The 26,591-nt window shown below is 32.5% G+C and overlaps 1 protein-coding gene across 2 annotated transcripts in view; it reads left to right on the top strand.

The window, feature by feature from the left end:
* Nucleotides 1–10,838: 10,838 nt before the first annotated feature.
* LOC143254623 (cyclic nucleotide-gated channel alpha-3-like) overlaps nucleotides 10,839–26,591 on the top strand; it is a 28,644-nt gene continuing 12,891 nt past the window's right edge. The window contains exon 1 of one of the 2 annotated variants that reach the window (XM_076509772.1): nucleotides 10,839–10,934. In XM_076509772.1, the coding sequence (XP_076365887.1) occupies nucleotides 10,932–10,934 (3 nt within the window). In that variant the 5' untranslated portion in view covers nucleotides 10,839–10,931. Of the gene's footprint in view, nucleotides 10,935–20,966; nucleotides 21,148–26,591 lie in introns of those variants that run through there. The other variant, XM_076509773.1, reaches the window with a different exon arrangement.

Raw genomic sequence — 26,591 nt, 5'->3', positions numbered from 1 at the left:
TAAATTAAAAAGGTAGATTAGAAGTTTTCTTCTAACAAACAAAATTTTATTCAACCAAAAAATAAAGATTTAAAAATGTGTGCACTTTGTGAAGTGCAAATATGTAGCCTTGCTATCTATATGCATACACACACACTTATATATATATATATATAATAGACAAAATAACCAGCATTATGGTAATTACGTTGCAGTAGCATAGTCTGTAGTGATCTTACATATTTACTGTGAATTGCTTAAAACTGATATTACCAAATTGTTTTAAGCATTTCTGTTATACAATTCCTTTTTACTTTTTTGAGCGCAATATATTTAATGGTTCTGAAATATATATATTTCCAAATTACTAAGCTGAAGGGATATCGTGATTCTTTTGAATATGAGGGTTACAGCTACACTTCTGAAATACAAAACCCTGCCTTCCAAAGCTTAAAATATAATATTGTGAATATTTTAAAAGTGTTTTCAAAGAAACATCAGAATCGATAAAATAAAACAACTGAGTGAGATTGCGCTGATGGAAACTTTACAGTGAAGACTTTTACTGCATCCAAAACTTTCGATGTCACTACTGAAGTTCACAGATTGATCCTCCAGGATTTCTTTCATCTCTACCCATTAAGTGATTATAAGAAGCTGCACATATCCCAAACAACTATGCACAATAAATTCACAAAGTTCTTGTCTTTTTAAAGAGGAATAAGCCAAGAGTGCGCAAAATGCACAGTAGAAACATTTGTGAGAAAAACAAATTTCAGAGAGCTTTATGAAAACTATGGAAATTCATAACGGCATTGGATTTTCTTTGGATGTACCTTAGCAACTGTGATAAAAACTGATTCCTGGGCGATAATGACTTTTTACGATGATATAAAGGATGCGTAAATTATTTTTCTTATGAGTTTATGGTTAGCTGAGAAATTAAGAGTGCACAGCCAATCAAAAACGTACTTTAGTTACTATCCTGAGAGGGCATTGATACAATGGATAACGCCACATCTGGGTGGAGAGATGGAACGGACTCTCTTCCCAATATTCCATTTGGGGGAAGCTCCATATATTGGTTAGTTTATTAAGCCATAGGGAAATTATCTAGATACATGGCACCATGCTTCTTAAGTAAGTACCCATTCAGGCAGATGGTTAGAGAACGTACACTATCCATTCCTTCAATTTAGATAAAGGTACCTGAAGATGCTAGTTTGGGTCTCTTGTGCACAGTGGCATAAAATACTTGTATAGCATACTACGAATAGTGAGTGAATAAAATTAGTTCATCATAACTCAAAATGTTTCATTCCCTCTACAAACTTTAATGTCTCAAGAAAACTTGTGATTTTAATGTTAGAATAACAACAAATTGGTTGGTTTATGTGGCTTCGCTCTAGGACATGGAACTGAACTAAATTATATGAAATTAATTTTTTAAACTGGTATGTCTATATCAAAATAACCTATTATGGTCGGTGTCTAAGTTCACAACATTATGTCTACGATCGTGAGAATGAAACCAGTGTTTGTTCTGTCCTATTCTTCGAATTGCTCATCCAGGATCTTCTGTGTATTTACTTTATTTTATTACACGTGATTTTGAAACACAATATCCAAGTACAATGGAAAAAGACCTGTGGATAGTTTTTCAAGAAGTGTTGCCTAAGATTCTTTGGAAAGTTAGTCCAGATTTGTGTTTTAAAATTGACATCCACTTAATTCGTAACAGTTGTTTCAACGGAAATTACCTTAATAACATGTACTAATGGTCATACATGAAACTTAACATGATTTACGATGAAGGAAGTAGTTCTAAAGGCAGCATGGGACTTTCATATAATTTTTATATGAGTGCAATTCATCATGAGCATATTAACTAAACATTTAAGCCAGGGATCGGCAACTTACGGCCCGTCAGCCGATATCGTTCAGCCGTCAGTCCCTAAATATCACATCCACCCGTGATGGTCCTAAAAAAGAATTCAAGTTTGTAACTTAATGTGGCCCTCCATCCGCTCACAGACATGGCCTCTGGCCACTGTGCGGAAAGAGGTTGCTGACCCCTTATTTAAGCTAATTATAACACATTATGCCGTGATGTCAACATAATAAAGTTACAAAGGATACGTTTTTACAATAAACAGTTAGAAATGTTAATCAAAGTCGAAAAGATGGACAAGTGAAATAGAATTTAGTAATATTTTTGGTACTTTACAGCACAGCAACTTGTTTTTGTTCAGCCTCAATGAATCACAAAAGAAAATTTAACATCCATCATTAATATAATCACAGAGAGTTTAATATGTTTTATTAAAACTACTAATTATAAATATGCCAAACAGCATTTCACTTAGCAACTGTTACCTGTACAAAATTGCACTGTAACACCATGGATCACTACTACATTTCGTTTATTACCGAAAATTGATCATTTTGAAAAAGGATATGTTGCAGAAATGCAACGAGATAATAAATATGTATTTTGATCGCGAATGTATTAATAGAATATCCGTTAAGGTACCAGTATCATTCGGAGAGAGACCTGCAGTAAGTTGTTCCAGAACTAGTTGGTAAAGTTAGGTATTTTATAACAGGTAAAAATCCTTGATCACATAGATCAATTGCAAAAGCAGTCCACTCGCCCCAGACAACAAAACCATATAAAAAATAAGACTCTCCATTTCAAAAAGCGGCATACACCAGGTGTACATCAGTTTCTATCATGACAAATCCATTCAATCATTACATATCTTAAACAGCAGGAAAATGAAACGGGTAATCATGCTATTCCATACAAAGACACAGCGCTCATGGATTTTTATGTAATTGGACGGTTGAAATAATGCTGGGAAACCATCATCCTTGTGTAATAGATAACTCATGGAAAACCCTCAAGAGGAGTACTGTGGTTTGAGCCTTTTGTAATAAAAACTATGCTGCAAAGTCATTACCAAATTGCACACTCGCCAAATAGAGTACAACCAGAGGTAGCGACATGGACCGTAACAACGCGATGAGACTCTAAAATTGTTTTAATATAACATACTCAATATCTGTATTACATTATTCGTGTCCCAAAGTGTGGTTATCGCATTTGAAACATATATATGTACATAGTTTCTAAGGGAATAAAAAATTCAGCTGCCACTAGTTGTGCATAAGGTGACACACATCACATCAAATAATGGATATATTTGTTATATATATAGCTTACCTAGAATACTAAATATTTTCTAATCAGTAGGTAATCAGTATTATCATAATGCAGAATTGCTCCTACTTCTTGTCTTCAAGTCTTGATGATATTTATAATGACACTTTTATACCAAAGTAGTTAGTTACTCATTTGCTGATAAATTCCACCAATTCTGTATAAGACACACCTTCTGTGTAATTTCAGACATGTACATATACACACTGGATACATGCCTTTAGATGTCTATTACTAAATTAATTTAAACAAATTAATGCAACACTTCGAGAATGTTGCACAAGTTGGTGTAATTAGAAGACTAAATATCAAGACTAAATCAATTACAATATATAACGCAGCTATCACTGACCACAAAATTTACACTGTGATGTTTCTCTGGCCTAAATAAATTTTTCATAATGAATAAACAATTAATTCAATTAAAACACTTGTTTTCTTTTGCTATTATTTCTCAGTTGTTTTCATATATACAGCATAATAATTCTCGAATTATCTTTTACGACTACATTATTTTCCAACATCAAATTATTTTGGTAGAACCAAAAAGTAATTTTGTACCTAACTTACTTCACTCAATTTATAGTATGGCATGGCCAGGTGGTTTAAGACGTTCGACTAGTAATCTGAGGGTCGCGGGTTTGAATCCCCTTCGCACCAAACATGCTCGACATTTCAGCCGTAGGGGCGTTATAATGTGACAGTCAATCCCAGTATTCGTTGGTAAAAAAAGTAGCCCAAAAGTTAGTGGTGATGACTAACTGCCTTCCCTCTCGTGTTGGGATAAAGTCAAAAATTAAATTTCAGGCAACTATAAAAGAGCAAGAGAAAGTAAATCATAGCTCAAACACCATAATTTTATTAATCTTCATATTTAGTACGACAAAAATTGAGTGGAAGTCAGTGATGACGAGAAAACCCACTTGTAGAGAAAAATATATCTGTAAAAACGGTTGGTTTGGGTTGAGAAAATGTTTTATGTAGAGAAGCGAATAATGTTTCGACCTTCTTCGGTCATCGTCAGGTTCAAAAAGAAAGAAAAAGGTAACTGTTTCAGTTCAGCAAACAATTCATATTTTGTGTGTTCCTATTTTAATTTAATAACTGCAGACAGTTTTTCAAGCATTGTTGCAACACATTTAAGGAAAGTGGCCTTTGGGAGTTTACTTCAAATATCTCTAATAAACTTCCATAAAGTCTTTTGGGAGTAACGTTTGATTTTTCAACTTTTTGATCTACGAAATCTCAGATCTGCTTAATTGGGTTGAGATCAGGGCTCTGTGGGGGCCATTGCATAATTTGAATTACTTTATGAGCTTCTTTCTTAGCTAGGTAATTTCTGTATAAATTTGATGAGTGTTTGGTGACATTATCTTCTTGGTAGTAAAATCGTTTACCAATAATACGCAAACCATTGCGTTCTACCCTGATAAACCACTGTCTGATGGTACTTGCGCTACTCAATTATTCTATCTATTTTACAAGTATTTCCTGTTGCCTAAATTAAAAAACACTCTCAAATCATTATGCTGCCTCCCTCATGCTTCCTGATAAGTGTTATGCATTGGGTTAAATATCTTTAATCTTTCATCTGCCAAACATATCAAATACTTCAAACTTGGACACATCCGTCCATAACACTCTTTTTCAATCATCAAGAGTCCAGCTTTTCGTACGATTTAGCAAAATCCAGCCTCTTTACAATATTCAGAGATCAAATTAAAGATTTTTTTAACTTATACACAACTAAACATTCCATTTTCGTTGAGTCTTCTTGATACTGTAGATTTGGACACTTTTTTGTCATTTGGCACATGGTCGTTTATCTCATCCTTTGGATAGCTGGCAGTCTTCCTTCCTTCTATCCCGAAGACTACATAAATGAATATACTTAACAGCAGTATCATTACGTTTAGGTATTCTGTCTCTTCTTTTCCTATTTTTAAATTTACCTGTTTCGGTCTTACGATATAGGATGTACTTGACAGTGTTTGGGGAGCATTTCAAGTCTGCATCAATTGTTTTTGCAAAGTCCAACTAGCATCACGTAAAGTTTATATGAACTCACTGGTCTCATGACAATTCTCTACGCTTTTTAGGCTAAGACATTATAATAAAACTTAATGCATAGACTTAAACACTGTTTTTATAAAGATTTATTTGCTATTAAATTTATTTATTCAAGCATATACTGGTACTAGCTTCTTTTTTGGTATAATTAAAACACTGCATGGAGTATCATGACAGCTATTTCAGACCCTGAATTTGATCATTATGTTCATTCAAATAGAATTCTTATTACATGCCCTTGGTGCCAGCATATGAGAATTCTCATTAATGATAAGCATTGTCATTCTGGCTCATTCACTTGTCAACAGGGATCAGAGAAGCATTATCCTAGTGTTGAAATTTACATCCTATAATGGCATGGAAGAATTAGTCCTATAAAATGGAAATAACAATAAAATATTCTCTTAACCTAACACTTTTTCACAGTGCTGTAATTGAGCCTAAAATATTGCTGTAATGTTCACTGAAGACTATTAATCGATTTAATGCCAATGGATATAACATTTCAGAGAAGCATTGCTCAAAATAAATTAGTTAGATTAAGAAAGATGCGGAAATTTTATTGCTACCATTGTAAAGAAACTGTGGAAAAAAGCAGCACAAGTACCCTCGAATATATAGCATTAATATATCTGTCTCAATTCTCTTGCATCGCATTCAGTTCAATGTATTATCACATCGTACATCTCAGAAGAATTAGAATTAAGATAAGAACATTCAAATACATATCATTATTCCAGCTTCGATCCACTTTCTTTCAAATTATGCAAGCCATTCACCTTAATAATCTCAGTCCTGACAAGTCCTAACATACAGGATGAATGTGTCGGTTTTGAAGTAGTGATGCAGAAAACCCAGTAAGCTAGAAGAGATTACTTTCCTGATTCAATAGGCTAAAGTGCTGGAGACCAAGGGCAAATAGGTTTCGTATTGTTTTAAACGTTATTTTAGCTATGTAATCCAGACATATACAATTACCAAACCAGGAATAGAGATTTAGTCTGCAGCTCTAGAAAGGTGAAAGATGTTACTAATAATCTATAACATTTCTTTTTAACCTAGGTATGTATTATTTTTTAAAAAAAAAGAAAGGTGCACTGAAGATACATTTCAGTTATAGCGACATAGTTACAGTTGAAAATTATTTCCTATGAGAAAAGTTACCTTATAGATCGAAGATTTATAATTTTATATTTTAATTGATCCGTTACATAATATAAACAGCAAGCCATTATATTAACGACTTATTGTCAGAGGCTAACTAAAAGTCATTTTTACATTAAATTAATAAACACATATTTGAGTACAAAGGCATTATGCAGTGATGTTTTTAATATATTTTTCTGCACTGTATCATGACTTACAAGACAGCTTTAGTGGCCCAATTATTCTCATTTTTCTTATTTTTTAATTTGTATGCGTTGATGTATTAAATTTTAACGTCAAAATGAACGGAGTATGACAGATCTTTGTTTTATATATCCAAATTAGTGTTCTAAAAGAAAATGGTTTTCCTATTTGACCAGAAGAGTTTTAAACTCCTCTGTCTAAGTAGAACGTAAAGCAACACTTAACTGTTTTTCATAGTAATAAATTAATATTAGTACAAAGTTATATAATTTTTGAAAATGACAGAAAAAGTTAAAATTTAGTATTGTGAATTTTATAATATGTTACATTGCTTTGTTTACAATAGATTTGATGCTCAGTTACAATATTCACCCATAATTCAATGGTATATCTCCTTATTGTATCCAAGGAAAATCTAAACCTTAAGATATTTGCTGTTTAGATATATTGTTCTAAATTAAGAGGCCCAAAAAGATAAACGCAAAAGTGTGGTTAGTCAGGACTATACGTGAAATGAGGAATGACTTTTCATCCAAACACCTAACCGGAATGAGAAAATGTAAGGCCTGGTATTACGATACTACAAGAGATTATGTTCTAATTTCATTCCGGAACGCTTGGTACTTTAAGCACTAATAGGTTTTGTTGATGTTATAGTGCAGGAGTTGGCATTGTTTGAGGACATGAGTGACGAATATTCAATTAACATAGATCAAATACCACACGTTTTTAATATTTGTTACCTGGGCTACACTCCACCCAGAAGCAGACAGCAAACCACTGATCGAAACCTACCCATATCCAACATATGTAAAAGAAAATCCCTTTCTTCTAAACTGTCTCGTATTCGTGAAGGCAACATTGAATGCCCTGGAGGAAAGGCTTCTCTGATCTAGTGCCAACCTAGTTTCAGGTTCCAAACTGATAAAACCTCATTGACAAATCATTGATAAAATCAAAGTGCAGAGGTGCTAATAATAATAATATAGAAGTCGTTATATATGTAAAATTACCAGTTTAATATGCTTGCTACATCTGTCAATAAACACTGTTGTAGGGAAACCTCAGACACGGTTAATGAGGATGTCTCATCTGTAAATTTCCAGAGTGGAACCGTATTACAGAGCTATTCTAAAGTATTACTCCAATACCGTACTATTGATAATAGTTACAACTTAAAACTATTGGCTTTCTGTTTAGTTTCATTTGCTCTACATGATTTATTTACTTATTTATGAAAGTAAATACGCAGTGTGATTTACAGTCGATGTTATAACTAATGCAAAATAATCAATGATTACAATCGTATCGGATAATCAGTTGAGAGTAACTATTATGTGTACGTTTGTTACTTTACAGTAATTTGTCGTGTATTGACATATACGTTCTGTAAAGGGTCTGTTTATTGCATCGTCATATGCATTTTAAGTAGCTGAGATGTAAGGGTTACTAATACGTTAGTAATAATTAAAAATAAATATACTTTTCCGGAAAGAAGTATAATTTCGTATCTCTTGCTGTGTAAGTGTTTTATAATATTTCGTTTCTATTGGTTTTGTTTTTTATTTCCTTGTATATTGCAACTCTATAGGAGTATAACAGCAGTGAATACGAGTTAACAGAGTTGGATTACCTTCACCAAAATATCTCCCTCCTTCATAATGCTCAGGCTGTCACAGGCCAGCTCTAACTAGACGAATGAAGACTATTTGTATAATTTATTACGTAATTATAAAGAGGAGTGGTCTTACTTCATGCTTGGTTATTCATCAAGGTACTACGAATGTGAATTGTACGGTTATTACTTCAATTTTAGTAGTTCTGTAGTAACTCTACGATGACTGATTTTAGTTAATAGCTTGACCAATAGAGGGCGAACACTATTAAAGATTAACTGTTTGATTGAATAATTCAAAACAATTAATGAAATATACAGTATTACGCATGGGAACAATATGTATTGCGCCTCAGTTGATAAATTGTATGTGTAAAAATATTCTGTAACATGAAGGCAGTTAAATACAACACTACTACTACATAATATTGATTTCACCTCAGTGGAAAAACTCTCAGACGTGATCTGATTATTGATATAATCTTTACTTCTGGTGGAATGGTTGATCTTACAAAGCAAATTTATAGTATATATTTTGGAACCATATGTTTCTTAAGGCGTACGTAAATAGCATTTCAGATTCATCTCCTGTTTCTCATAAATCGCTGCCCAAGTGACACTTGGTTTATTTGTTTTGTTTGTTTTTTTGAATTTCGCGCAACGCTACTCGAGGGCTATCTGCGCTAGCCGTCCCTAATTTAGCAGTGTAAGACTCGAGGGAAGGCAGCTAGTCATCACCACCCACCGCCAACTCTTGAGCTACTCTTTTACCAACGAATAGAGGGATTGACTGTCACATTATAACGCCCCCACTTGGTTTATCTCTATACATCAATGATGAGGCCAGATGATGAGAGGCAAAATAATGTAATTGCACTATCATCACATTACTTATTTTTCTTGACAGCTAAAATGTCTAGGGACTTATTCAAGACAAGCTTTAAAAAAAAAACAATGAAAATACTAGATGTACAGTTAACAAAACGTATATCAGAATGGCTGGTATGGGTGTTAACACTTTTACTGATAAGGAGAAAACAACGTTTCAACCTTCCTAGGTCATCTTTCTTAACCTGAAAAGTGTTAATACCCATACCAGCCGTCCTGAGATACATTTTTATTTCAAGTGGGTTTCTCGTCATCAAGAGTTAACAAAACATTATCATTGACATTATTTTAAAGTCTAAAGTACAAGCCCTAGCAGTATTCCTCCTTCCACCAGTAATTGAGTGATAAGTCTGAAGAGTTACTACTCTCAAAATATGGTTTTGATACTTGTAGTGGGCACAGCACAGATAGCTATTGCGTAGCCCTGAGCTTAACAATAACAACAAAAAACCTCAACGGTAAACAGTCAGTTCAAATTCACAGTTTTTTATTTGCTCATTATGATGAATTCGCATTGTAAGTGAACATAATAGTACGTTACGAAGTATTTTGTCCATGTTTTTAAAACTATATAAATAAAAATCTCTCTTATGTATTAATGATATATATATTTCTTTCGCATAAAAATAAAATTATTCGTTACAGAAATTGCACTATCCACCACTAGATGACAGCAAAGTGAATGAAGGTCATGGTTAAATTTTTGTAATTAAGCAGGAAGCTACAAAATGAGCTATCTCTGCTCTGCCCACCACGGGTATCGAAACCAGTCTCTAGCGTCATAAGTCCTCAGACATTCTGCTGTACCACTGGGGGGCGCATAGATAAAAGTAGACCTAATTTTTTCCTAATATAATTTTGTAGACTATCATATTTATCACAGAAGGTGCTAACTGATATTAAAAATATAAATAAATAAAATATTATATTTTCTAGGTCTGGTGGGTACTGGGAAAAAGAAACGGTTAATAATTAAAAAACGAAATCTTTCATCTATCTCTTACACAATTAAATAATTAAATAAACGTAAATAAACTATTTTAAAACTTGATTGTCTCAGTTTCTTTTTTGTAGACATACTTACACTTTTAGAAAATAATAAATAATGAACTAATTGTTTTTCCAGTGAGAAGCATAAATACTTTTTCGTCTTGTAGCCTATTTTTTATCCTTTTTCCAGTATATTAGAATGTTTTCAACACAGTCTCAGAATTTCCAAACGTACTACTAGCAGATTATTTCATGTTGTTAGCGTATTCAGTGTCATGTATGAAAACTGCGCTACAGTTATTTTCCGATTAGTTTAATTCCAAAAAGCTATAAAACCACAACTTTTAATAAATAGCATCAAGAAATGTCAAGTGGCTCCTTGGAAATGAATTACATCAACTAGGAGTTTCTTTTTAGTCTCGAAAAAAACGTTTTTCGTAAAATTTTTCACAATCACCTTTTTCACTACAGAAACAAATATTAATTCGATAATTTCTATTTGTGGTCAGTTAAGACAAGAACTTGTTTTAACTTCAGTGTTTATGTCACTCAATACGACCTGATTTTCAATTATAATTTTATCCAATTCGTTTTTTTTCCTTTGTTTTTTTTGTATTTAAACATTTGATATGTTTAGAATTTTATTGTTTTATGCCATATTTTATTGACCATAATACACGACGTCCTCTTGCGGTACATTTAAATTCTATCACACACACATAATAACGCGCAAATTCAGACTAGATGCATGTACAAGTCTGTATTTGAAAACGTACGAGAACATACAACTGGCAAAGAAGCGTCAAGTTGCATGTTATGGTAGGTACTGTCATTTGTTTGATTTAGATTTAGTTTAAAACGAAGGCAGAAAAGTATCTTTATGTTATGACAGATACGTGATTTTAAACAAATAATCTTAGCCTAGTTTTTAAACAATACATTTATTATTAGAATTCCTACAATACAGTATATGCGCAAACATTCCAATGTTCTTTCAAATGTGCTTCATTAACAAGAAGTTAAACTATTAAACTATTTCATTAAACTTACTCCTACTGTTTCTTACAAGGTTTGCTGTTGTATATTAATACTATTACATTCTGTATTTTAGTGTTACCACATAGCATGTGTATTCAGTGTGAAACTTTTTATATAAAAAGGCATTTTATAATAATGCTGGATTTTGTATTAGTATTCAAAACGTTAAAAAACAAAACCTGTACAATTTTAAACAGAGCGTTGTGTGTAGAGTATTAGTAATTAGTGAGGCAGTGATTGAGTTTTCAAAAAGTATATTCTTAGAAAACGCCTCTAGGTTAACGTTTTAGCTCAGTTTGTTTGTTTGTTTAGATTAAGCACAAAGCTACACAATGAGCTATCTGTGTTCTGCACACAATGGGTATCGAAAAACCCGGATTTTAGCGGTGTAATTCCGCAGACATACAGCTGTGCCACCGGGGGCTCCTCATTTGGAAGATAACCTGGAGATACGGGAAGAAAAATACAGGAAAATGGGTTGCCCAAAGAGGTTTTCGTATGAACCTAAGAAAAAGCCTGAGGGCAGGCCTTGTCCGTCATATAGGTGCAATATGGTAGCTTTAGTTAATTAAGAAAGTGTCTTTCTAGTTCACTTAGTAGTGCACTAGCTCCGCGTGTGAATGGTTCTGGGTTCAATCCTCAATTTAGGAGACACAAAAAAAATGTAATAAGTGCCATCAAACAAATTGCAGCCTACCTATTAACTGTTTCACGACCCGAAAAATAAAGGAGTGAGAACGAGCATTGTTCCAGAGAGGAAAAATAACACAATGAATTGAGTATTTAAAAAGTGCAATACGAGCAAACGGTACTCTATTAACCATTTACAACGCTAAAATCCGGCGTTCAATTCTCCTCGGTAGAAACAGTAGATAATCCGATGTGGCCTTACTATAAGAAAGACACAGATGAACCATTTAGTTCATGTGGCAAAGTTCTCATCTCACATGAGAGATGGCACGGGTTCATATCCTACATAGAATATATTGAAGGTTTAAAGACACAATATGATAATCAATTTAACTTTTCCGGTGGTTTTAATTTTAATGTATAGGAAAGAAACAAAACGTATTTAATACCAACCAAAATATTTTTAAGCACTTGATATACATCATACTGTTAATGGAATAAATATCCAATCTTTCATTAGTTTTCTTAATGTATATTTATAGATTCAAGAAATGTGAAGATAGAAAAAGTAACGAATTTACTTACCCTAACCTAATACTTAACATTACTCAGTTTTAGTCACTACTTTTAAAGAATTTAAAAATACACGAATTGCAAATAAATGTTTTGTTTTTTTTAATTTTGCACAAACCTATTGGAGTGTTCGAAAAATAATAGCATATTTTAAATTTAAACTGTAATAAGAAATAAACAACATTAAAAGTAACTTTATTAATCAAAATGGTAACCTAATGAATCTACACACTTCTGCCAACGAGAAACAAGATCATTTGTATCATGACGATAAAACTGAAGTCCTATAACTCAGACTTCTTTAAAGCTATTTTTAGCTGCTGTTCTGTTGTTGAATCTTTTGTCCTGTAAAAAGTTGTCCAAATGCTTGAAAAAGTAGTATTCAGTGGACAACAGGTCTGGGGAGTAAGAAGGATGAGGCAATGTTTCTAGCCCAATTCGTTGAGCTTCTGGAGCGTCATTTGAGAAACGTATGGCCGAGCATTATTATGAAGCAAGACCGGTTCTCTTCGATTGACTAATGCTGGCATTTTTTCACGCAACGTTCTATGAATTTCTTCCAATTTTAGATAGTAAACCTCCGCAGTGATATTGTAGCCCTGGTTGAGTTATAGATAATACCGGCCACAGACTACTATACAGTGACCATAATCTTCTGTTGATGTAACTTTGGCTTTGGGAAGTTTTTTTGAGCCTCGTCACTGTTGAGTCATTGTGCAGATAGTTTTCTGTTGTCGTAAAGAATCCACTTTTTGTCGAAAGTGAAAATTCAATCAAGAAATGGGTCGCTCAACATAGAGCACAGTCCAAAACGGCGATTTTTCTGAGTTTCACCGAGTTCGCGTGGAACCCACTTGTCGAGCTTTTTCACTTTTCCAATTTGCTCGAGATGGTCGAAAATTGTGAATATTCCAACATCCAATTCTTCTGTCATTTCTCGAACAGTTTGGCCCAGCTATTGTTTTCACTAATGTTCTTAGTTGGTCGATTTCAACAGCAGAAGAATGTTCTCTGCTCTCCTTATGCTCAAGACTCACATATCCATTACGAAATTTTTGGAACCAACGTCATACTATACGTTCAGAGGTGGTTCCTCGCCTCATTCTTGGTTGATATTGCAGGCTGTTTGCGATGTAATATGACAAAGTTTGAATTCATGAAAAACAAATATGCGCGACTATTTTTTCCCCAACATTAATTAAAATGGTCTGAAATATTGTAAATAAATTTTTAGTAAAAAATAAAATAATTAATGAATAGAAGAAAACTTTAGTTTTTCAATGGTATATATGAAGTCGTAAAATAGAAGGGTTTCTTATCCCTATAAATCACTAAAATTTTGATATAAAAATCCTCCATAATTCGAACAACCTAATAGACAAAAGCTATCTGCATTGTCCGCCTCTAATTTAGCAGTATACGACTAGAGGAAAGGCATATATTCTCGCCACCCACTGCCAAGTATTGAGCTACTTTTTTACCAACAAATAGTTGGATTCAATGTCGCATAATAACGTCTCTACGGTTGAAAGAGTGAGAATGTTTGCCGGAACATTCTCATTTGAACCCGTGACTCTCAGAGTGGGAGTCGAGTGCCCTAATCACTTTGCCATGCCGGGCCTGCAAATAAATTAATAGTGATTAAAACGTCATAAACATGCGAACTGAAACGAATCATACTGCCTCAAGAAAAAGTGATGCAGTTAGTCCTGCATGGTATGGTATTTTGTACTCTTAATTTGAATAGCACATAATACGCCACACTGATTAAATGGTCAAATCAAGTCCAAATATAGGTGACCCTAATTAAGAACTGCTGATTAAAGGAAGAACAACCAATCAGAAACACCCATCGCTTAAGAATAGCGAGATTGATTTTTCACTTTTGTGATCCAAACACAGACAAATGCGCTAACCTTTAACCCATGTCTGACCTGGTTCTGTGCCGTTCAGAGGGGTCTTCTTACCAGCTTTTGTTTGTGTCCCACAACCAAAATAAATTTTAGTTCAAGTATTTAATCGGACCTTCCACTCTCATGCTATCCACAGTAAAATCACAAGTAGTATAATTGTGCAGTTTAACAGTTAGTGTACCTCCCTTTAACTGTAAAATAAAATAGTTTAGAAAATTTACGACAAAAAGGTGTTATAATTTCATGTTAATGATATATATATATATAAATGTTCCTCAGTGAAAAATGATAAAAAACCTTAAAATTTTATTTCAGCCACGACTCGCAAAATATTTGCAGCAGTTCTCCTGCCATTTACTTGAATTTTCTTTATTCTATCCTTTTCATGTATGACATTTAAGCTATTCTTTCTTGCAGGCATTATGTGTTAGATTAATATATTCTAGTCTATTTGAAACACTTTTACGTGGTCAGACAAGCAAACGCATATAAACATAACTTTATCTAATAAATTTACACGAAAAGTAAACATTAAAGTATAGTAATGGTACTTCTGGTGAAGAGAAACCCACTTGAAATAAAAATGCTAACCTAGGGAGGTTGAATCGTTCTTCTATACTTTATTAGTAAAAGTGTTAATACCCATACCAGCCGTTCTGAGATACAGTAATGGTACTTATAACAGTGTAAATAGTATGAAACAGTTAATAAGTGCTCAATGTACAACAGGGATTTACAAGTTGAAACGAAGAAACTCACAAAATCGAAGAGTAAAATCCTTTCAAAAAAAGAAAGCACCTAAAAGATATTTACAGCAGTTTATGAAATGAACCAACGCTAAATCGTTGCAAAGTAAAGTAAATATAAAGATGTAATGAAAGCAAACTTAGCTGCTATGCTGAAACATCTGAATGTATGTTTACAATGTGATAACCTTATGGTATTGCTCGAAATGCGCATGCGTATTTAGACCTAGAAAGTCACTTAGCATTTGTATTTATTTAGAATAATACTGTTTTTTCAAGAAAGTGCACGCAGTTAGGTAAAATACAAAAACTAAAGTTGAAATCGAAGCCAGTTGTCATATAATGACAACGATATCGTGCCATTGTGTCGTAGCATACATGTGTTATTAAATGATTTAACTAAGCAAAAAAGAATAAGGTAAGGTTATTGATTCTGGACTCCTCAAACACAGGCCTTTCTAACAATTTGAGATTTGTTGCGATTGATCGAGAAATTTGCGAAAAATGTTCCGGGCAAACAAACATAAGCGTAGTATATGTATATAGATATTTCATTAACAATATAAATACTGATAAAACAAGAACTATGAAATACGTTTTACCTAAAAAGGTATTGGTTTGAGCTTTATATACAAAATTGTATAGTAATTCCAGAATAGGAACCTAGGATTGGTTACAGAAGTGAACCAAGTATGTAGAAAAAAAGTAAAATAAACATAGATACCTAAACTATTACCCACTGGTGACTCATAATAAACTTAGGGGCTTATATGCTAAACACGTAGTTTTTATATCCGAGGTGGGCAAAGTGCAGATAACCCAAAGTGTATCTTAAGAGCAAACAAGCTTACATGAATTTCGCGTAAAGCTACACGAGGACTATCTGCGTTAGCCGTCCCTACTTTAGCAGTATAAGACTAGATGGAAGGCAGCTAGTCATCACCACCCACCGCCAACTGTTGAGCTACTCTTTTACCAACGAACAGTGGGATTGATTGTACATTATAACGCCCCAGCGGCTGAAAGGCGAGCATGTTTGGTGTGACGGGGATTGGAACCCGCGACCCTCAGATTACGGGTCGAGCGCCTTAACCATCGGGCTGTGCCGGGTCTAGTTTAGATGCTGTATCAAATTTGAGGTAACTTTTTTGTTAGTTTTAATATGTCTTTAAAAGGAAATAAAAGTATGGTCTGATATCTGATTTTAAACACTGAGGACATTTCAGCTTATACATCCATGAAATGACTTCACTCTTCATAACTGATGGTTTAACTTAAAATAAAATATGGCCCAAAGAAGCACAATTCATAGAAGTTTCTAGAACATTTCAGAAATATTGTCTGAAGTCTTTAGAGAGAGACTATTTTTTGCTTACTGGTTCAGGATATAATTTATACGTAAACATAAACAATCTACTACCACATTGTTACGATTATGTCCAAAGAGGGGGTTCGAACCTCAGACTAGGCCCGCGTGGTGAAGAAGGGCGGAGAGATTGCAGGTGAGAGTTATTTCTCATTTGCAGCAATAAAATAAAAGTTATAACTTTTAATATTAAATTATATCTAATTTAGTCTTCCTGCAAAATATATGACTCATGTCAGTGGAAATAAAATAAATTATCTCAAATGATCTGTCATATGGAAAATTAAAGATTTTCATGACAGTATGTTTTGAATGTAACATTAACATTAGATAATACGCTCGTTGGAAGTAGCTGCCACAGATATGCACGCATTTAACTTTCTCATATTTTATATCGATGATCTGCTATTGGAGATATTTTGTGAGCATCAACTATATCCCGAATATTTGTACGAAACTAGATCAAAGGAAAACAAAATTACTGAATTAGTATCTTTTGTTGGTATCATTCTTACTGAGGTGGAGTACATTATACTTTGGAGCTCCACCATATTGTGACAGTTTATGTAGCCTCGTATTGTCAGATTCTCTCTGATGAACGTGCATCTAGACAATGGCCCTGCAGCTTAGTTTTCGTTTCAAAAGGTTCATCGAAACGCAGTCATGTCAAAAGCACACCACTACTCACTGCTTACTTTCCATAAACCATCTAGCGCACGAAAACGATAGCTTACCAACGTTCATTTCAACAGTCCGATTAGCTTCTCTGAAATACGTAAGCACTGCGGCTACCAACTTACCTGAATGTTTGATAAGGAACACATCTTTATGAGCTGAATGTCTGCATATTTTGCATGGATAAAGGCAGTTACTTATACTCCTAAAAAAAGCGATCAATTTTACGGCATCACACTACCAACACTACAGCGAGAAATGCCAAATTGTAATTTTCATAGACGCCATTTCACCGCGATTTTATATCGGCTTTAGGTGTGACTTGCTGATTTTCATATTTAAAATTACAACATTATTACGTACTTAACCCTTTTGAAACAATAAACTAATTTCAATACACTAAAAATTGTTTTGTAATTAAGCACAAAGCAACACAATGAGCTATCTGTGCTCTGCCCACCACAGGTATCGAAACCCGGATTATAACGTAATTCCGCAAGCATACCGCTGTGCCACTGGGGAGCGTTGATAGAGGAAAATAAAGTTTCTCAAAACTAAAGCTAATCAGGACTTGCTTGAGATTCACAGAGTTTCATTGCATTAACACTTCTGGGTTGAGGTTGTTGATCTGTGAAAACAATATCCAGGTCCAAGCATCCGAACTCTAACTTTTTAATGCTGACATATCATTATACAAAAACAGGTTTTCCATCATATTATATAAGCATTATATCATACAATTTTTAAACTTGAAAGAACTTGTGAGATATTTCGCTTCATTAAAAACAAATGTCAAACATAAATTTTAATTGAATGTTGTTCCAGTATTTGCTTTTATTGTAAAAATTTAGCAGACAACGTTTAAATGGTTGATTTATAATAAAAAATTTTAACTTAGTTAAAATAGACTCTGATGTTTTCGTATTTATTTTATTTATATTACTGTAATTTTTAATATAAGTTTCAACATAAAATGTCAATGCGTTTTTAATATTTTTGACACATTAAACTGAAGGATAAGGTTAAATGGTCGTTATAGGAAAGATGACAAATGTTATGGCAACCTAAGCAACCGTTGTGTTTAATGATGTTTGCATTGTGTTAGAAGAAATTATTTGGAATTGCGTTTTTGCTATTTTAATGGAATGTTAATATCTATATGGGCCTGGCATGGCCTAGCGCGTAAGGCGTGCGACTGGTAATCCGCGGGAGGTGATTCGCGTCGCGCCAAACGTGCTCGCCCTCCCAGCCGTGGGGGCGTTATAATGTTACGATCAATCCCACTATTCCTTGGTAAATAGATGGAATCTAATGGTGCTACCTACCTAATATATGTAACTAAATATTGCCCTAAATGTTCTGAAATTCAAACATAAATAATAACAAAACGTATGGAATACATCGCTAGTTTGGTCTGTTTCGTTGTTTTATGATTCCCCGTTTTATTTTTGTAACGTATCATATTTGCCTCCTGGAAGAAAGTGGTTAAATAATAAAATAAACGTCTCAAAATTGTTCGTATAATTTTATTATTATTATGCATATAAAGATATATATATAGAGAGAACATAATAGTTATTTATATGCATATTTAAATTGTATAAAAAACAATAAACAGTTGCTTTTTTTTTAATTTCGCGCAAAGCTACTCGAGGGCTATCTGCGCTAACCATCTCTAATTTAGCAGTGTAAGACTAGAGAAAATGCAGCTAGTAATCACCACCCATCGTCAACTCTTGGGCTACTCTTTTACCAACGAAAAATGGAATTGACCGCCACATTATAAGATAAATCGTGTTCTCTTGATGAAGCCGTAATGGCGACATATTGAAGAAACAAATTAAATTAAGTTTGCTTTCCGGAATATCTCTGTGCATAATTATCTAAATATTCTGAAAACTCATCACTGCTCATTACGAACACTCAAATCCCTAAAGTACCATTAGTATCGTCATTACTTCTGCACTATATATAAGTAAAAGACTGATGTCACCGAAAGTGTTTTGCTAGACTGTTTTACACCGAATATAGTGACGAATAAAGACATTAAATTATCCAATGTACTGCAGTATCTGCAGGTTACCAGTAGTGAAAGATATGTAAACAAGTCGTTAATTTAGGATTAAACCCATAACATCCCAAGCTTACATATCATTCACCATCCAGAGCCGATTGTTAAGACATCAGTACCACCATAATGTCAAATATATATTTAAAACATACAATGTATATTTTAAATTTTATTCTTAATTAAGCACAAAGCTGCGCAATGGGATATATGTGTTTTACCCAACACGAGTATCAAACACCTGTTTCCAGAGCGTTGAAAGTCCACAGACATTCCGCTGTGGCACTAGGAAGGAAGCATTAAATCTTATCTACTTTTATTGTCTTCTTTAGATAACACACCACACAAATTACGTTTTACAATCACACAATACTAGTGTCACGTTTTAAAGATCCAAGGAAATCAGTTGAGCCGTATATAGCCAACGCAATTATTTATATAATTTGAAAATAAGTTGCATTTCATTTTTTCTTTAATATTAATTTGATTAATATTATTGGTTAAAAAGTTGAATAATATAAAAGTTTATGCATTTTATTTATTTATATCGTGATTTTATTCGGAAAATTATTTTGCACTGTTAGTTTAATAGAATTAAGCTAAGGCTAATTGAACTTAATTACATATTAATAGGTTTACAACCGAAAATACGATAACAGAGAGAGTACCCAACTGATGAAGTTGTACATTCTATTTATTTTACTCCTATATACATGGGTGAATTAGTATATTAAGTTGAGAGTATTCACTCTTGAGTTAATTTTTAATTTTGATCTATGCAGGTAGTTTGCCTCAATCATAAGTTATCAATGGTAATAGAACTATTCTTTTATCTGTAATTTCCGATGAAGTTCTTTCTACATCGTTAAATGTATGTATTATGTTTGTACATGTGTGTATAAAATAGAAAATCTTATTAAAGTTTCTACTCAAATTCAACATGTTTTGTCATTTTATTATCTTGATAAAACCAAAAAAGCTAAAATTTCTTAAGCCGTATGTTAAGCGGGTATAAAATGTTTTCCTTCGCGCACAAAACTAATTCAGTTGACTTTTCACTTTCGATGAAGACATTCAACAACTTTACAAAAAAGCCCAAAAACTACAACATGCATTTAGTGACAGAGTTTCTCTTAAATATGTTTATTGGCTGACTGAAACTATGGGTAATTTTATTCACAGATGTGTATCGAACATGAATAACTTGCTAGTAATACAAATCTGATTTAAAAAAAGACTTTCCTATCTTGTGATTAATTCAGCCTGTCAAAGTGAGTACATTAAACATGATAAAGTATCCAGAGTAAAGTTTAACTTGGATCGAAATGTAAAAAGACAAAAAATATGCATGCAGCGATTCTTACTATAGCTGGATCATGATATAAGTTATATCATTATTTTTTATGTATATTGTAGTTATATCAAATTATGTATATATATTGTAATGATATCAAATCACGTGTGTATATATGTATATATATACTGTAGCTATATTGAATATTTAGTTATTTCGTTTAATTTTATGAGTTACTCATAAAGCTAATAGTTTGCAGCGGTGAACATTATTTTACTATCAGGGTATCAACTACTTATGTAATTAAATCAAAATTTTCACAATGTAGAGTAGAGTTACTTAAGATATCGTCTTAGTACGTAAAAAACTTATTTTCCGATAGATAGACAGATAGTTGGATCTTTATTGCGCACAGATAATATCACCTGTTTACTGTCACGCTATATGCTGAACTGCCATTGGAGACAGTATTTCTCGTTATAAGTATCAGTTGAACACGATTAAGAAGTTTCCTTGGTGCCATACGTCTTGTAGTGGATGGCATGTAATACAAGGAACCAAAACATGCGTTGTTGTGCTTAGAATCTACTAGTTGTGGCAACTTTATGATTAAAGCCTTATATCTGACCAGATGTGATGTGGATAGCCTTATAACTTATATTATGGAAAGGTGTAATCTACATTTATTGGAGCTTCGACTGAGAAAGAATAAAATGCATCTAAAAGTTGGTGAGACTTACGTTTTTACTGTATAGTAGTGATTTTAGCAAGAAACTCTTGAGGTATGAGAGCATTTATTATATTTGATTATAAAACTGAGATTGTGGTTAATTTCATACGTTTTATAACACTTTTTATGGATGTATATGATCATTACATTATAAAACTATTCAGCTAAGAAACACATCCACTCATGTACTCGCGTACTTTATCGTGCTTTTCACATATACAAATAAGTTAGTAGCGGTTAAAATAAGTGTGGAGGGCGTTTGCTTAATTAAGCAGCTCACTAAATCTGATGCTTTCTACAGAGCTATAGAAAAAAGAGCGAAATATTGTATAAAGGAATGCATTTATGCATGCGCATATATATTTTTTATCCGTCGCGAAAATGGTCATGTACCTAATATTATTGAAAGCCCCATAAAACATAGAATTTTCACTTAGTGTTATATGATTTCTGAATATTAAAAAAGTATAGAAATAAGATACTTTTCTCTTGAGAAAAATTTCGGATATTTCAAGTTGAATAGAGTAGATTACTTTCTACGTAAACTACTGTGTGTTGAAGAGAAAGTTGTCCTTTTCAAGGTGTGAAACAAAATGAGCCTTAATCATTTCTTCCAAAACCTTGCACAGGAGCTGACCATATGTATTATATGTTACCTATTATAATTTAGCTCAGACAAGTCTCCGATTTATTATGTTACGATTTCGATTTCAATTAGCCGGAAATTTTAATTTTAATTTAGATGTTAATTTAATGTCGATATGTATTCAATTGATATTTGCCAACAAGATTGATACACACAACTTTCTTTCTTAACACAATTTTAATATACAAATAACTATACGATTTATAATAACGGTTATACAAATTATTGTTACAAATAATAGTTTACATAGAATAATTTTACAAACAATATTGGGTTTTCTACCTGATCTGGAACTGAATCTTTTATTCCATGATGACGAAAAATTCACTTAAAGTAAAATGTATTATAGAACCGGCTAGTATGGATATTAAAACTTCAATTAAAAGTACAGAGCAATGTTTCGGCCTTCTTCAATCGCCTTCAGGTTAACAAAGAAAGTTTGCTTGCAACTGACAATTAACACTCTTTGTTAACCTGAAGATGACCTAAGAAGGTCAAAATGTTGTTCTGTACTTTATTTTAATTAAAGTTTTAATACTCATACTTCATAAAATATTTCGTCAACACTAACGGAAAGCGAATAATTACTATGTTGATACTGTTACACTTTGCTTAATGGCTAACATCACGTCGTTAATAAGCTGACTTTTCTGTGACGAAAATATCTAATGTCTTCATAGCAATGTTATGGTATTCGGTTTATAATGTTCGAAATCTATAAACGTTCCAGGTCAGATTCTAAAGTTTTCAGATTAATAAGCGTTAACCACAATTATATCTTCCGAGGTCTACAGTATACTGACTGTAGTTGACCAACAAATACTCTATTGTCTCTTGGCACGTTGATTTATAACCTTTAGGCAAAGTTCTAATTCAGTTGGCCCACCAATATTTGAAGATACGCTGGTACTTTCTTAAAACATATATTATTGACTCTTACACTCAACAATCTTCTACAAATTTAGAGAGCAGTTGGGACTTACTCGATGTACATTTAATAATATAAGTTATATACATTTCTAAATATATATTAAACTGAAACAAGCATAGATAAAAACAAAATATCAAATCCGTTAAAACAATATGTCTACATTTGAAGGAATCTTACAACCCTTTTATGGCTTTGAAAAAAGAATACGACAACAGTTAGACTTAAATCAAATGTCTCATTTTAAAATATCTGGTTTAAACTCGAAAAAAATCATAAGATGACTCAGTACGGTTAAAGAAAGATGCGCAGCATCTCACATCTCACAGTGCATGTTATTCAGTCCAACAGAAATATGTAAATCCATTTTCTAATTTAATTCCATCAGAGTGAATGATCTATTAAAAGAAAAGAAAAGCCAAAAAGAAAGAAAGAGGAATGTTAAATAGAAAGGAGAACGGATAACATTCTAGAATGGTTGAAAAAGCATTTTATAAAGAATATTAATTATGGCCTTTAAATCGAATGCTTCTTAGCTATTGAATTACATGACTAATAGGGAAAGAAATATGTACTTTTCCTTTATCCATTGGTACTTGTTACAAAATTTGTGATGGAAAAGATATTGAAAGTGAAAGTGATTGAAACTTTTATTTGGCTTTCTTGTCTGACCAGTCTCTTTCTCTCATAATCATAGGAAGTGATAAATGCTACACTGATTGTCATCCATTTTCCATGAGAAAACATGTGAACAGAGAAATAGATTACTAGCAATAAAATCTGACTTTGTAATGATAATAACGTAATTCCTAATGTTCACCAGAGGTAGGTCATAAAGTGAAGATCTGTGTCTTCCATATATATACTACTACCTCACCAGTGTGTGTAATGTCCAATCAAATCTCAAAAGTACAATATATAAATTTAAATAACAGATTTGTATACTCTATCTATAATAAAAACAATGCATTTACAAAACCTGGATTGCCCAGAATATAATTAATTTTGTAAAAAAAAATTCTCAATCATTGTTTTACAAAGTTACCATAGTTTTCACAGAAAAATTACAATTTAATTCCAATTAATGGTACAAAAGCTGATATCAATAGTTTTAACAAGCACCAAATTAAAATATAAGATCATAGATTTTCCCGAATGGAAAAAAACAGTATTTCTACGAGAATACTCTTCCAGACATAGAAGAATTAATCTTATTTTCTATTGAGCTTAATATTTTACACATTATTACATTCTTAAGACATCAACATTGGAACAAGCTTACCTTCGAATTATTTTGTTATTCACAGTGATACAATTCTATTGTTTTTCTAGGTGATACTTAAATGTATTATTCCTTCCTTCCTTCTCTATCACCTTTAAATAATGCCTGATTGCTATAGAACTTGGTTTACTTTTAATCATTTTTGTTGAATTTCATTGCGATTACTTATATTGTAAAGCAATCAGTTATAATTTACATTCTTATTGCTCCTTTTAAAATAAACTACTTAATTAGAAACTTGAGCAAAATTTTAATTTGGGCATTTTTCTTTATTGTTTCTTTAAAGCATTTTTGTCATGTTTTACTAATTTATGATAACTGCTTTCGTGAAATACAGCCTTCGGTAATCAGCTCTGGCTTAACTCAATATAAAGAACAAGAAATAAACCATATTTCAAACAATGACTGAAAGTTTATTGATACTCTGATTTGTTGTATTTTCTGATTACTGATATTGGTGGCAGACTTACTGGTACCAATTAATCCTCTAAAACTTTCCCCATGACATCACTGTCCAGTGGCGTACGAATCGGTGGGATCAAGCAGATAAATATATCCGCGTCCACGGATTGTTACGGAAGTTATATACTGAAAATAATAATGAAGGAAAATGTAAATCAAGAACTGTTAAATAAGAAATAAATGAGTCGAGTTTCTATTCTCACGTTTAACATTCATTGAACGAGACTTTAACTCCTCAATTCAGGCTAATTGTTACATAGTAGAGACAGAAAAAGTTTAAAAGCACTGTTATCGTTAAAATGATAGGAGAAGCAAAATGCCTGTTAATCACTTGTGATGATTACTTTGTCAGATATGCATAAAAAGTATTGCAATTTTTTATCATTCACATACTTGGGAAAATTATAACAGTTTGATATGAAAATTTACTGATTAATTAATAACATAAATTCTACTTTGCCCTTAGGCGATAAAGTTCTTTGATGGGTTGAACCGTTAGCATTTACTTGACAGATAAATCACGTTTGAACATAAATATAAAACCTATTAATATTCTTAATGCACATCATAAAAAGTGGCAATACAGTGGCCAATGTTATCAGTGCTGCCAAGCTTTTTAAGCTTTACTTCAGTAAATCTCTTAATTGTTACAATAAAATAAAGGTCAACGTTCGTTATCGCGTATAATCATGTACAAGTTCGTCCAAGGACTTAATATAATGAATATATAATTTGATACTATTGAAGAACAAGCATATGAACATAAAATACAGGCACTTAAGATATCAAGTATAATTACAATTGTATAGAGCTTGAATTAGTAGAAGATAGGTAAAAATGACGCTTAAAAGTTAGCGCAATACTTGTTTTATTTTATGTATACTTTTAGTTGTTTTTAAAAATTACATATCAGATTATATTAAGCTATCAACTCTCAAATTAAAGACTTGAAATTTTAATGTTTATTACAAGTGAGGTCCACATATTGTATTACATTTGGTAAAATGCTCAGAGTAAGAAATTACTTTGAATATTAGCCCTCAACTTATAATTAGTTTTAACTTCCGCTTGAGTCCATATATTACTTTATAAAGAACAGTTTTATGCTTTTGCTTGTTAAAATACTCTGAGTAAATTCATGAACAAAGATGGATAAATCATTCATTTTTATGTAAGATACTTAGAAAACAGCAGCAGTAATTAATAGGATTAATTGCAATGATAACAATTATGGGCAATATTTTAACGTCTTTCATATGTTATTAGGGATTCTATTAACAATAAGTAATGGATCCACAAGCAATACGGTATTTGTTACAAGAATGGGTTTTACAAATACGTGCTGTCAAGACCCCATCACTAAATCTAGGGTTAAACAAAGGTCATCGTATATCACTATGGAAACAACCCAACAAATAGCATGCAGTTGTTATTATATATATATATATACTTACACGCTAAAACTGAAAACCACGGACGTCTTTCATGAAGCTTGTAAAGTATTGTAAAAATGTGCCACTATATTAAGTATTATAATCACAAATCATTAGCAAATTGACGGAACTTAATAAGTGAGAACTGAAATTTCAAATAGCATTTGCTTTAACATTTCCGCCTTTTTAGAACAGATGATTCATAGGAGTGAATACTCTACACGATGAGAAGTTCGGGTTACTTCTCTTTGTATATAAAAGCTTGTCCAGTATACATCGAGGTAAATCTTGCAAAGCAGCGTCTAAATATATGTATTTTTATGACAAGTATATATAATATACAAACTAACCATATACTAGCCTGGTTAAAATTTAAGAACCTTCTTATAAATGTATTCGTAACATAAAGTCAAAAACAATCTCAGTCACTCCTCATCACCTTATCCGTTTTCAACACTTTTATTATTAAGTTATGAGAACTAGAAACATGCAAAAAAGTAGTGAATTGAAGAAGTAGTAAAGTAAAAACAAACAGGTGATGTTTGTGACTAAAAACGTAGAAGTGTGTTCAGAGTGAAACTTAACTACACAAATTAAAGACGAAGTGTAAAACATCTAAAGGAAAATTAACATTTAGACGTTAAAAGAAGTAGAAAATACTGAGTACACAAGGACAAAGAAATGTAGCGAGC

The sequence above is a fragment of the Tachypleus tridentatus genome, chromosome 6 (assembly GCF_004210375.1).
Source record: "Tachypleus tridentatus isolate NWPU-2018 chromosome 6, ASM421037v1, whole genome shotgun sequence".
NCBI lineage: Eukaryota > Metazoa > Arthropoda > Merostomata > Xiphosura > Limulidae > Tachypleus > Tachypleus tridentatus.
Note: the sequence above shows the minus strand (reverse complement) of the source record. Positions and strands in the feature narration are given on the sequence as shown.